The 14,748-nt window shown below is 43.6% G+C and overlaps 1 protein-coding gene across 3 annotated transcripts in view; it reads left to right on the plus strand.

Moving 5' to 3' along the window:
* Positions 1-723: 723 nt before the first annotated feature.
* LOC147711676 (nucleolar RNA helicase 2-like) overlaps positions 724-14,748 on the plus strand; it is a 490,700-nt gene continuing 476,675 nt past the window's right edge. For 2 of the 3 annotated variants that reach the window (XM_086922391.1, XM_086922393.1), the window contains exon 1: positions 724-1,070. In XM_086922391.1, coding sequence (XP_086778517.1) covers positions 972-1,070 — 99 coding nt within the window. In that variant the 5' untranslated portion in view covers positions 724-971. The remainder of the gene's footprint in view (positions 1,071-14,748) is intronic. The other variant, XM_086922392.1, reaches the window with a different exon arrangement.

Genomic DNA, 14,748 nt, shown 5'->3' on the forward strand with positions numbered 1-14,748 from the left:
GAATGCAGAAAAGTTCCTTCTTGAGCCCCCCTCCTTCAAAAGAGAAAAATTGATGGCACAATCGTTCTCAGGTAATGTGGTGAGAATCTGGAACTCGCTCCCTCCTTCGCTCCGTGCCATCACCTCCATCCAGATCTTCAAAGCGGACCTCAAATCTCTTCTATTCCAAAGAGACTTTCAGAACTAATTCCCTCCTTCTCAGACCCCACCAGGAAGTTCTTTAGTCATCGTAAATTTTTCATATATATTTATATTTTTGTTTGTATATTGTGTTTGCTGCTTTTGATATTGTGTTCCTTTGCCTGCGTTGTTTTGATTCTATGGCCTGCTATTTTTTGCCAGGAAGTTCTTTAATCATTGTAAATTTGTCATACATATTCATATTTTTGTTTGTACATTCTGTGCTTGCTGTGTTTGAAATTGTGTTCCTTTTGCCAGCGTCGTTTTGATTCTATGGCCTGCTACTTTTGTTTGTTCCATTCCCGTAACAGTACTCGCATGTAACGTAACTGGTTCTATTGTACAGAGCTCTGACACCTTCGGGTAAAGTCCGGGCTTTATAAAAATGCATTAAATAAAAAAAATACATGTGCAGACTAGTCGAGTATGCAGATAAAACAAAATAAACGCCTGTACGGTAAATACCTCCTCTACAGAACAAAATACAATTGTGTTTAAGATATATTTATTATATCATCTAAAGAAACAGGTATTTTCAACCATAACCACGGGATTACAAAACTGTTAGAAACTTCATGTACTGTATTAGAGGAAGTGACGCATTTGCTCTATGCTATTTACACACTCGAGGATGCATTCTAGTGTTTGCGTGTTCTTCTCTAGTCTTTCCTTTGTGTTTATTACTGTCTGGTGCGTGGACCGGAAGAGGTGATCCTAGCTGTTTCCTTTCACAATAATCCCGGGACAGGCGTGACTGCTCCTGGATTTGGGAGATTTAAAGTTGTCATAAAATGCCCAGCAGGACCTTTGGGGACGACGAGAGCTCGGTGGCGGAAGCAGTGACAGCCATGGTATATTCAGAGGAGTCACAGAAGCGGAAAAAACACAAGGTGAAGAGCTGGGGAGACCACGCTGTTGTGCACTAACTCGGGAGCAATATGTTTGGCGGGCTTGCCGTCGCAACTCTGCATCATGCAGCAGAGTTGTTTTGCGGCTCCTGAGAGCAGAAACTACACGTTTGAGGTTTATTGTTGAAGTAGTATGCAAGTCGCCACCGACGTCGTCTTATACTTCGGGAGGTGAACTAGTCCGAGAATTCTCTGGACCAACCGGAGAATTCAAGGGAAGACCAGAACTAGATGTCAGGTTTAACTCTAAGAGCTCGAGCAGAGCAAATAAAAAGCAAACGCTTTCCAGAGAAAATGACTACAATTACTCGCCATGCTTAAAGAATAACCTTTCTAAACATACCAGAGGTGCAACTTGTCCCGAACATGGGGGAGGGACTAAAAATCAACTAATGGAGGCAGGGCTAGGTCTTAAAATAACGGGGTGGAGATATCCGAGCCAATACTTGAAAATACAGTAAATAAACTGTATTTTAAACATGCTGGTCAAACCCAATATGATTACAAAAGACATGTTTTAATGGATATAACAATGTTTATAGGCTACTGACGTATATTTGAAAAAGGTGAATAAGTGAATAGACAACTAAAAGGCAGCTTATACAGATTTCAAAACAAAGCATTTTAGAGTCGGTTCCACAAAGCTATCTCACCACAAGGACACATTTTGCCGGTTCCCTCTGTGAATTGATAATGAGATTGTGAAATATTTTCAAAATAATCTTTAGTAAGAGGCTTCTGCTTGGCCGTTGACCATAGATAAGTTTGGAGTCTGCTCATTGAAACCTTTCATCATATTATTGTTTTTAAAGCCTCCCACATATTCAGGTCTTAGAATATTGAGCTTACTGAGTTAACCTCTTATTTCAGGATGAGTGACTGGCATTACCCCCTCATGGGTCCTCCCAGTCCTGCCTCCACCCAGCCAAACAAAACGCCAGAAATCCAAAGTTTGAAGGTTACATAAGCCCCTCCCACCCACCGCCAGCCTGTTTTTTTCTGCTCGGAACGCTGGTGCTCCCGGTTCCTGCCTCTGTTCCGATTTGCTGGTGCATATGGCTATGCCATCTTCTACTGTTGGTGGGGTCGTGTACATTTTCCCCTGTTGGGTTTGGTGGTCCATGGTCTGGTAGTCCTGGGGCTTCTCCCTTATTCATTTACAACTGCGGGGTTTGTTCCCGTTTTTGACCTGCCATTTCATGCTGTCCTACTGGCTGCGGTGTGGCCTGGCATTGCCATGCAGGGTGTTCCTCGCTTTCTGGGGACACTGTTTCGCCTGCCGGTCTTTGTCACCCGGTATCCTCCATTTTCTTCTTTTTGCTCCTTCCTCTGTCTTCGGAGGCGGCTTCCCTGGAGGTCCAGGTTGGGCTTTTTCGGCCTGTGCTTCGCAGATTCTTTTCTTGGGGGTCCCTCCTTCCTGTCTTGGCCCGGTTGGTTGGGCCTTCTCGGCTGCCTGGGCGGTTTAGGCTTTGTCCAGTTTTTAGGGAAGGAACACAGGCCCTGGGTACCTGATTGGCAGGGACCCATGGCACACCAAGGAAAAGTTCTTCAGGTATCAGGCAAAAAGTGGGAGTTATTGCAACAGAAACTCACTTTCTCACAGAGTCCCAATCTTTAAGAGGGTCAAGGCAGGCTGGTCCTCATGGTCTCCCAAGATAACTGTCCGCAGGAGTCGCCGGGATTAGGAAGGAGCAGGTTCCAGGATCGACAGGCCGGTAGGGCTGGGGCCAAGTCAGTTGTTGTCCTGTTAGCAGCTGCATGGCAGGTCTTCTTCTTGATCTTCTTTTCTTATCGGGATCTAAGGAAGGAAGGTTCTAAATACTGAATTTAGGGGCGTTACATGTAGGGCAAGGACAGGGACCAATAGGTCCCTGTCCTGGGGTGGGTACACCCCCCTAGCTTGTTCCTCTCCTGTGGGAGGGGGGCAGGAGCCTAGCTGTGATTGGTCAGGGCTCCCCATCTTCAAAATGGCCGGAGCCCGGGGTCGTGCTTCACCTAGTCTCCCCCACCTGAGGGGTGGGGTTGGCACAGGCTGGCACCCCCCTTCCTGGCGTAGTTTTTCCCGCCAGTCTTACAGCCAGACTGTGGGTCACGACATGTGGGGGCCAGTTGCTGGGTGCAGCAAATGGTCTGGAGAAGCTTACAGAGGCGGCATGCCTTTGAAGCTTCCCCTGCCCATCCTGGGGGAGGAGACCTAGCACCTCGCCTAGGATGAGCATTGTTGCAGGCCCAGGAGAGCAGGGGGCTCTCCACCCAGGGGTCCAGCAACATGTCTGCTGTGTGGCAGCCTCTGCAGCCACTCAGCCCAGACGTGGATTGTAGGTTAGGTTTTTAGGGGGCATCTCTAAGATGCCCTCTGGTGCATTTTACATTAAATCTCACACTGGCATCAGTGCGGGTTTAATGTGCTGAGAAGTTTGGTACCAAACTTGTCAGTCTTCAGTGTAGCCATTATGGTGCTGTGGAGTTCCAGCACCATATACTTTTAATGGCATCATTACACTTACAGTGCCCAGGAATGGCCCTGGCTACTGTAGGTGCACAGGGCTCATGCACATGTGCCCAAACCTCTGGCATAGGGCACCCAGCTAGAGGGGGGACTGATGTATGCCAGGGCAGTGGGTTCTCTGGGCATGGCACACAGGGATATGTGCCATGTCGACTCTTTGTTTGGTTCTGTACTTAGGCACTCAGCCTGCAAAGTCAGTTTGTGGGTGTCAGGGTACAGGGTCCCTGAGGGTGGCACAATAAGTGCTGCAGCCCTCAGGGGTCTTCTCTGGTCACAATGCCCTGGGTACCTAGGGTATCATTTACTAGGGTCTGACAGCTGGCCAGAGATGCCAATTGGGTTTTAGTTTCAACACAGTTTTAGGGAAGGAACACAGGCCCTGGGTACCTGGTTGGCAGGAACCCAGGGCACACTCAGTCAAAGCACATCAGCAGTTAAGAAAAAAGTGGGGGCATACCAATGCAAGAAAGATGTCACTTTCTCACACCGAGCCAAAGGCGAGAGACTTTAACAAGGGAATAGGACATTAATAGATGGTATAGCCCTGCTACGAAGGGCTATAAGGCTATTAGAACATTCTGCCATCAGAGGGCAGAATGTTTTAACACATTAAACAAAGGCCTCTCAAAGCTCCCCCTTGAGCTCTGAGACGCCTTTGTAAAACATTGGAATGTTACTCTGCGGGCCTTTAACGGCCTGTAAAAGCAGGGAACACTCCATTGACTTCCAGTGTTCTAATAAAAACTAGACAAGAGGTCTTGAATGCTCGACCTAAAAATTAGCTGTCTTGCAAATATCTTTTATGGAAGCTCACTTTACCATAGCCCAAGAACCCTCCATGCCTCTTGAAACCCTTTCTTGAACTGGGCCTGGCAATGCCATGTCAGAGATTTTAAATGCAAGGATAATCATTATTTTCAACCATCTACCAATCATAGCAAAAGAGGCTTGCAACCCGTGGCAAGACAAACCAAACGTGCCAAAATGAGACTGCGCTTTTTTTTTTAAGTATGCTGTCCTTGTAACATAAACTGATAATGCTATTTGCAAATCAAGAGTATTTAAGTTCACTTTTTCAGGTGTGGATGGGTTAGGAGAATAAACTGGAAGAACCAGGTCTTGAGATACATGAAAGTCCATTGAAACCTTAGGCACAAAGGAACGCTTCGATTTTAAGATAACCTTATCTGTAAGGAGACAAAGAAAAGAGTCAGAACAAAAGTGCTTCTAACTCGCCGCCTCTTCACCCTGAACAAATAGCCACCAGGAAAGAACCTTAAAAGAGAGATACTGGACTTCCACTGACTTTAATTACTCAAAAGGAGCCAATTGAAAGCTCTTAAAACCTTTTAAGTTTCAAAGTATGAAGAGGATAATCGATCACTGGGCGCTTAAGAAAATACCTTCTGAATAGCCTGGAAATCCAATGATCTAATTTCTCAGCTTCTGGATTACTAAAGGCTCTTGTGGCTGCCTATTGGCTACGCAGTTTTGAAACTGCAAGCCCATCTATTATGAATTTAAGAATCTTTATCAGGTCATAATTCCTAGGTGATAAGAAATGGCATATAGAGAATGATCTCCAATGCCTAGCATAAACCTTTAAGGTTGCCAGGTGCCTAGAATCTTAAATCTCAACAGCCACATCCTCCGAACAACTTAGAGCATGAAGCTGCAACCTCGTAAGCTTCAAATCGACAGATGAAGTCTCTTCAGAGACGGTCTGTCGGGGTTCGGTGCTAACAGAGGTAACTGTTCCAGAGGATGCTGCAAATGGTGTGCGTGCTACTGACAATTGAAACTGAAAAGGGCACCAATTTTTCCTGGCCGAAAAGGGAATTACTAACAGAATCTAAACCTAATCTGCCATTACTTTCTGGATCACCTTTGGAAACCGGTTGCATCATTAACTGTACAGACTCAATTTTAATCCTCTCAGACGAGGCAGGCAGAATCTCCTAAACATGAGTCAGCTTGTCTCTGATTTTCTTTTGCTTTACTGGATTTCATTGAACTGGTCAACAAACAGGATGTCAGTAAAGCAGAATTTCAGCTCAGATAGACCTGGTAGTGTGAGCAGGGGTCTTCAAACTAGGGGGCGGGGCCCCGCTAAGGGTGCGTCAAGTGTTTCGGGGGAAGGCAAGGCTCTGGCTAAAAGAAGCATTATGCTGATAACAATGCTTTGTTATAAGCAGAAAAAAATGAAAGGCAGAAAGTTGCTCTGTAATGGGCCATCAGTAACATCTTTTGTCATTTATATCCTGGCTGGGAGAAGGTGTCAAAAGGAAGGGACTATTCTTCAAAACCCCCCCACCCTATGTTTATTAATCACACTGTGGATGCTTTTAAAAATTAGTAGGACCTGCCTGATCAGAACAGTATGTTTAGCAATCATGTATTAAAATGCATTTTTAAAACTGTAACATAACTTCACTGTAACTATCAAATAAGTCTAAACATTGTCATTATAATAGAATAATTGTAAAAGAAATCGGAGGGATGCCCAATTATTGTTTTTCAGGGGGGTAGGGTGCATTAAAAAGTTTGAAGACCACTGCTCTAGAGACTTCCCCCAACTTATTTTTCATCCAACTTAAGGTACTAACTATTATCTAAGCAACACAAGGGAAAGACCGACTGCCCTGCTTGCTTTTGATTACAAATCAGGAAAAGAAAATGCACAGGACTCTAACTCTAAGATATGGGTCGTCTGGGTAAATGTGGGGGCGTGGCTCGACTGCAAGCAAGTGAGGAAAGAATATTGGTTTCTAACACAAACAAGGAGCGCCGACCGGTGACTGGCCAGGCCGGCTGCCTCTTCGCTGCTTGTGCTGTTTCTGCCTCCCATAATGAATTGGGAAAACGCCACTGTTTTGTCACGCATGAGTACGATGTAAGGCATTTTGCCCATGTGAGACAGAGTGCAAATTCAGTCACCAATCATAAAACAATCAAGCACTGAAAATGCAATAGGACTCATATTTACACGAGCCTTATTGCATTTTAAACGGAAGTGCGGTCAATAAAGAAGGCACGAATGGGAAGGGGTGGGGGGGTGGTTGTGTTAAAAAAAATTATGGACTGCGGGAGGGAATGGAGAGAGACAGAGGAAGAAAATGGTTTTTAAAGTAAAGGGGTTGATAGCCTCAGAAGAACAAAACTGACGACATGGCAGTCAGGAGGAGGGACTAAGAAGCCAAAAACCAATCCATGCTGAATTTACGATTGAAGCCAATGAAAATTATGGACAGGTAGTGGGCGGAGCTTCCACCAACTATAGTGTATACTGCATGCCTCGCAAAGCGACAGCGCGTTGCGCTGCAACGCTATGCGAGACCTGAAAATGACAGGCAATTCCTTCTAGCAATTGCTGATGTAATGAAGGATGAGACTGAAGAACATATATCCACATTTCCTATTTCACATATATACTTCTTTTTTTTTTTTGGTATAATTTTTATTTTATTGAATAAAAAGAACCAATACACAAGGCAATGAGACAATACATTCGGACATGTGTTCAAGGAGGAGTGCAACTGCATGACCGAGTAATACAGACATCATTGGTGCTAAGGGGGGGGGGGGATGGGGCAAGTGAGGAAACAAAATCAGTAAACATAAGTTACACATGACTGGAATGCCGGAGCAGGGGAAAGGGAACCTTCCTCGGTCTCAACGAAAGGAGGCGTGCATATATTTCCACGGTAGGAGTTCCACTGGCTCCAAATTTTATTCCATTTCCTGGGTCTACCCCGTGCCACATACACCGTCTTCTCCCTCAACATACACCAGTCCATGTTCTCCTTCCATGCCAGAACCGTGGGCGGCCGCTGGGCGCCCCACAACTGGGCGATGTCTCTCTTGGCGATCATATTTCCAAGGGTCGCCCACTGCGTCTGCGCCACATCATAGTCATTCGGTTCCCAGACATTCAACAGGCAACGCCTAGCTTCAGGCAATAAAGACATATATACTTAAACGCATCCTAATAGATATATTTTCCAGTTTAAACATTGGTAATAAATATTGTCTTCTCAAATCATTGTAAAACTTACAAACCAAAATAAAGTGCATCGTGCATTAAATGTCCCATCACATGGGCACTTGGGAAGCGCTTGTGCCCAGGCCCCCATTTCCGGAAAAACAGCCCTAAAATGCAAAATGTCTAGGCGTAATCTAGCAAAATAAAATCTATTTTGGGTATTCTGTACAATTAAAAGATAATTTTGCAACCCGTCTTGTACTACGCCTTAAATGTGTCTATGCAAAGTGGGCGTGCAGCTCAAAATCTTTTCTTTCTGCCACTCTCTTCCCCCTTCCGATGGGTTTAACTTTCTTCTTACTATACTGAAATATGCTAAGTGGATTCTTTACTCCAATATTCTCATCCACTTTTTTCAAATGGCTGTCTTAAGAAGGCCAACCGTGTTCTTTTTTTTTTTCCCCAAACTCTGAAGATAAACAATCCAATATTATTTCTTTGCTGAATTTTGTGCCAACTTTTCCCCCATAGCTTATGCCAAAATAGAACCGGGCTGGCATGTAAGTAAGTCTTCAAGAAAGGAGCTGCTACTTCCTTATGTACAATATAGGACAAACTAGACTTTGGCACAGCTAGCAATCTATCTAAAAACAAGTTCCCTTGGGTTTGAAGAAGGGCACTATTTACACAGCCACAGGGGGCACCATAGCTAACACCCAGGAGGCATTTATTTTTTATAAAACCTCAATATTCCTCTGGTTGGTTTGTTTCCTACCTTATCTGCAAATGTATAAAGGGATTCTATGGCTCTTAGGAATTTCAGTTTTCTTGTGTGCAACTGTGTTCCCCGGCTCCCACCACTAGTGAATTAAACTATTAAATCTGAAAAATCCTTTGTCTCAGCCAGTGTTTCTCTCATAATGTGATATGGCCTTTTTTTCCCCTTCCCTGTCCGCATACAATGGTCTATTTTTGTAAGGTTGGTTTTCATGTCTTTATCCTCCATATAGGAGACAGTTATCAATCAATAGCTGGAGCCCATTTGCAATTCTGGAAATCAGTACAGCATCGTCTGCGTATGGTAAAATAGGGACTGGGTGGTTCTTGGCCCAAGGGGCATCAGCCTTCATTTTTTTGCAGCAGCTCATCCACCCCATTAATGTATGGTAAAAAGAGCAAGGGGTCAAGAACACACCCCCTGCCGAATCCCCCAAGAGACCTTGAAGCGGAAGGCAAATTCCCCCTTCGGCCCGTACTCCCCGAGCATTCAGATGAGAGTACAGTTGTGACAAAAAGCTAATAATCCCCATTGGCGCACCCTACTCAGTCAATGTTTCCCACAACTTACTGTGGTTGACCAGATCGAACACGCCACTTAAGTCTGCAAAGCAGAAGTGTATATGGCCCTCCTTTGCTACTGTAAATTTGGTAACAAGGAGGTGTAAGGTAACAGATTGTTTCATCATGCCTATATCACTCCTGAACCCATGTTGTGTACAAGTGGGAATATTTATTTCTGTCACCCATACCTCTAGCCTATCAAGAAGGATTCTACTCATTAACTTAGCACTAGAGTCCAGGAGTGATATGAGGCGATAACATCCTCTTTCTCCCTTTTTTAAAAATTGGCATGATTGTACTTTCTGTCCAAATAACAGGAAGAAAGCAATCTACTGTAGTGTTGCACACTTGTGTTAAGAATGGGGCTCATAAAGTGACGTGACTTAAAAATGTCTATAGGGACCTCTTCAGGGCTGGGGGCATTTACGTTTGCAGCTTTATTTAAAGCATTAGAGAATTTGTTACCTCTGCCATACCTATTAATACATCTATTGCATGTGTTGTGTATACTACTGAGGCAGGCAGCCATATTGCAAGTATCCCTGGATTAAAAATAGCACCAAATGCTGTATCTATTTCGCCTGTTAAACAAAGGGCTTTAACCCTGGGATCCACCATGTCTTTCAGGAAGGTTTGTTTACTGTTTTCCAGAATAAAATATTATCCTTTTATCAGCAGCCTGTAATAAAACAGCCCAGACCGTATCTTGCATCTTTCTCTCCTCCTTTTAGCCAGGGCTTGATTGTATGCAACTGTCTATTTACTAACTTCATCCCAATCTCTTGGTTTATCCTGTTGGGGTTTTCTCAGAATCCTTTCTGCCTCAGAGTAGTCCTGATCAAACTACCCACGCTAATTTTCTATTCTTCTGATAATAGATCTCACATTATCCGCTATATTTGTCATTGGTTTACAGAATGCTGCAACGATTCACTGTGGGGGAGGGTGGTGGTTTGGGGTTCTCAAATCAGGGCATATATTAAAGTCACTAAGATTTTCCGCAATAATCTTTTCTAAAAAGGTAGTGTCATTTATGTTGTGCCATCTAAGCCTGATACCATTTTGGCTTGCTCTTCCATGTTTTTCACAAGTTGTGGCCCCTTTAAACATAGGTTTTTTGTTAATTAAACACCACTGTAGAGGAGGGGGGGGGGGTAATGGTCACTGAAGGAGCTTGGTGTAATCTTAAAAGATTGCAGCCCATTTTCAGAAACAAATATATATGGTCAATTGTGGAACTATGGCCATTCCAGTGAAAGGTCGATACTGGTAACAGCTCAATAGAGTATTCTAACAGCTCCATGTTATGTTTGAAAATTATTTCGTACTTGCCTCTTCAAAAATATTATGCTGGAAATATAGCGGCACATCGCCGTTGTCTTTTAAATAGCCACATCTTTTGGATTCCGGCCTATTACATTTGCTTATATTGAAGTATGCTAACCATATTAGGATGCAATCATCCTTGATCTGTCTCGAGAAAGATTCAGTCACCTTGGTAAGATCAGATATAACTTTTAACTTTAGCTTTGTCAAAAACGTTGCTGTAGTAGTTAACTAATACCATGTTTAGGTGTTCATTGGTTTGCAGGTGGTATAGTTGAAAGTAGGGTGAACTAATATAAGATATTTTCAATTTTAAGAGTATAGTTGTAGAAATTAGTAAAGCTAGACCAAAACCAACCCCCCCTCCCCATAGCCCGGCCTCCTCGAAGGGGCAGGCTGGAGTTAGAAACGAAGAATAACCTTCCACATCAAATAGTCAGCCGCCCAAGTTTCGTGAAGACAAGCTTCGACTCTTTCGCGTATTACTTTTTGACGAGAGTGAGAAGTGGTTATCAGGCCACAAGGAAGCGTGAAGTAATAAAGAAATAACTTGTTCGGGATAGGAATACCACAAGATGGGATACAACACTTTTTGCCATACTATTAAGGCCAGAAGAAATCTTAGTAGACGAAACGCGTTGGCTATGCTTTTTGTAACTGTGGAGTGAATCCGTTGATGAAAAAAAATAAAGTGAAAACCATATTTGAAATACAAACAGGAGTTGAACAATTCTTCATTGTGCTAATAATTTGTGGACTATAACACAATATAACAATTTATATATATATATGAGTGCTAAAACCTTTTTGCTGTGCGATTTGTTGTGGACTTTGTTCCATATTGTGGGGAGTATAGAGGGAAGTACTCCCTGGTTTCGTGCACCTCTCTGTTACTCTAGGACACAATTCAATTTGTTGGGTGCTGTTCTATTAGCCCCTGCCCTCTGTGTTTGTTTTTAACTGTGATTGCTAAACTGTCTCCAGCTATTCTGGATTACCCAGTTTAGTTTTAACCCCTGCGGTATTCCAAGACCTAACTACAAGGTTCGTACATTCGTTAGTATTCATGGTGGATACACCTCCAACTATCTCAAGGTTTTCACAAGCTACTTTCTGGACTTCAATTAGATGACTCTAATTTACCTCAACGAAACGCTGGAGTTAATCTTGGTTGTCACATTTGATGAGGGGGGCAAATCTATTTGATGGGTCTGTTGTAAACATACTAGAGTTAATTTAATTCTATTATGAAGACCCCAGCATATTTAATGTTAGACCCACTAAAGTATTAATTGTGTTTTTAAATCCTTCAGGAGCAATATGCATCATAAAATGCAACATTTGTTACACATTTCACCAAATTTGCTTTGAAAAGAGGGATTGCATTCTCTATGATGGTTGTTCTCATATGTTTGCTAATTACAGCAATTAGTCTGGCCTCGGTAGACAAAAGGGGGGACCTTGAATGGGGCATAAAAGTGAACGGAAGACAACATATTAACATTGGAACAAGTAGTGCACTATGTGTTTTCATTGTGCAGTGCCTTTGCATTGGTAAGTTATCATACACAATATCAGAGTTATGCTACGTTTGACAGACCCAGGCTTAGGTTGACAGTAGAATAAGGGTTCAAAATCATTTTGCTTTCAATTTATACTATTTTGAAGGAGTTGAAAGAGGCAGGATAAAAGTGATGCAATGCCTACACAATTTGTGCTGACGTACTGCCTTTGCATATACACCATCCCAGAGAAAATCAACACAAGGCATACGTTAAAACAAGTTCTACATCTCTTACAATGCACTCAGAGAAACTGTGCTTTAGGCAGCAGAGGTATGCCTCTGGTTAGACGTATATGATATAGTGTCACATAGCTGAGCGTAGTCTAAGTGTGCCCATGGTCAGACACCTGAGCTAGCCCTCAGATGACCATGCTCCATCTTCAAAGGACAAAAGCCACAACCTCCTCATTTCCAGGTTTAGTGCCTGATAGAATCAATACGTATTTTGAAAACCTAAAAATGCAAGATATGATTTAATTTGAGTTGTTGTTACTTATAATGTGCTATGAATCCGCCAAGGCATCCTGGCACTGAACTAACAGAATGGGAAACAGCCTTTACAGAGCAGGAATTAGCATGTAGTGCCTTTACCATGAAGATTTTTACCATGCATGCCTTTACTGCGCATGGTAAGTGTATTTAAGGTAAGTATAAATGTATCTCTCTAGCCACACATTTAAAGGTTTAGGGGTCGGTAAGGGGAAATGGTGCCAAAGCTATTTTAGGGTTTAGAGATTGATAGGGGTATAGAGTGGTAAGTGTAATTTGAGGGATTAGGGGTGGGTAAGGGGATTGGATGTTAAGGGTATTTTTAGGGTTTAAGAATGGACAAGGGTATAGGGTGGTAAAGGGATTTTACGGGTTACGGGTGGGTAGGGATAAAGCGTGGTATGGGTATTTTAGGGTTTTGGGGTGGGTAGGGCAAATAGAAACAGCCCCCCCCCCCAAAAAAAAATATATATAGAAATAACTTGCCTTATTTATACTTACCTTCATTGTAAAGGCATGTGTGGTAAAGGAACCTCGCACTCCAACCTAGTTGGTTTCATGCTTCTTCATCTGGTTCCCAGCTGAGTAGCCACATGCTATGCAGCTGTGCTGCGACACCTGATTACAGTGGAGCTGAAGTTTTTTGTGTGAAAGTGTTTTGAAGTGGTGTATTAAAAATACCTCGGGGTCTCTACCTGATAATTACTTCAATCCCAGTGGTCCAGGGTATAATAAAAACGAGTGGATAACTAAGACATTTTTCAGCCCATGTAAAACTGTTGTGGGGCTTTCTTCAGGACCATACTCACAGCGAATAAAAAATGTGGTGTAGGTGGAAAAGTGTGTGGCAAAAGGTAATTACGCCACGTATATATGCATTTTTCATAGGACATGCGCTAAGGTGTGCTAACTTATGCTGTGTGAACTGACCGTAATTCGCGTACACCTTTGAAAACTACCTGTAAAGGAATGCAACCAAGACAAGACAGTACGCCATTTAACATATAACATTTGAAATAGTCATTCATTAGCGTTATGAAGAACACGCGGTGTCACATACGTGTTGAACCACTCATTCACAAGTCATGCATGTCATAAATATTTGTTGTATGGGAGGAAAAACATGCTTGTGACCGGGCTAGACATTGCGCTTCGTGGTTGATTTGCTTGATTACTGTGTCGCTTAAAAGCGAGAAGGCCCGATAATATCAGGCCTGGTATTGACTAAATAGGAAGCAGTGCGTCATTTACTGATTAAGCGCCGTATGTGGAATAGCTCGATCAATACATTTAGTAAAGAGCGTGGCCCAAAATTAATCTAGTGGACCCGTGAATTACATAAATCCTATTATGGGAAGGAATGCAAGAAGGTATATTTACGTTGGCTACGGAAATACAATGTAAACATTTTTAGGGCTCGCCTGCTGTGCGCTTGCGCATAGCTGGCGAGCTATATTGCAGCTTAAACAGAGTTAAACCAACTCGGCGATTTCTTTGAGTGCCCGAGAGCGCGTGCACATCAAAGCCACCAGCCTCCTCGGGCATCTCAAGCTTCCCTCAGCCGGCATTTCTCCTCCCCTAATTAGTCATGCACGGCCGGCCGGTCAGCACATCAAAGGCTGCTGCTCCCGGGCCCCTATTCTTCCCTTCTTGCCTCTCCCAGCCCCCCTTCCCACCACAGCAATGCAGAGGGCTTGTTTATATTGCAGCCCCTAACCATCTCGCATGCTGCTCTTGAAACAATAACCATTGTTGGTCATGATATAATAAACGCTCTAATTATTTTATCAGGGCCACACAGAATTTTATAAAGTCTTTTGCTGGCATTTTCGTTTTATGCTGATTGCTATTAACGCTCTAATTATTTTATCAGGGCCACACAGAATTTTATAAAGTCTTTTGCTGGCATTTTCGTTTTATGCTGATTGCTATTTTACACCTTTCACATGCTGGCGATTTGCTTCAAAGATATACATTCATCCTGAATCCCGTTACTAGAGCTTTCTCCTCTTCTGCTATATATGGGTTTTAGTTGAATTTCATTGATCTCTTTTACTAATGATTTATAAAAAGTGCCACCCACCACACAGCTCCACCTACACAGCTCCACCGATGCACCCACCACACAGCTCCACCGATCCACCCACCACACAGTTCCACCGATGCACTCACCACACAGCTCCACAGATGCACCCACCACCCAGCTCCACAGATGCACCCACCACCCAGCTCCACAGATGCACCCACCACCCAGCTCCACAGATGCACCCATCACCCAGCTCCACAGATGCACCCACCACCCAGCTCCACAGATGCACCCACCACCCAGCTCCACAGATGCACCCACCACCCAGCTCCACAGATGCACCCACCACCCAGCTCCACCGATGCACCCACCACCCAGCTCCACCGATGCACCCACCACACAGCTCCACCGATGCACCCACCA

Source organism: Lissotriton vulgaris, chromosome 5 (genome assembly GCF_964263255.1).
Source record: "Lissotriton vulgaris chromosome 5, aLisVul1.2, whole genome shotgun sequence".
Classification (NCBI taxonomy): Eukaryota; Metazoa; Chordata; class Amphibia; order Caudata; family Salamandridae; genus Lissotriton; species Lissotriton vulgaris.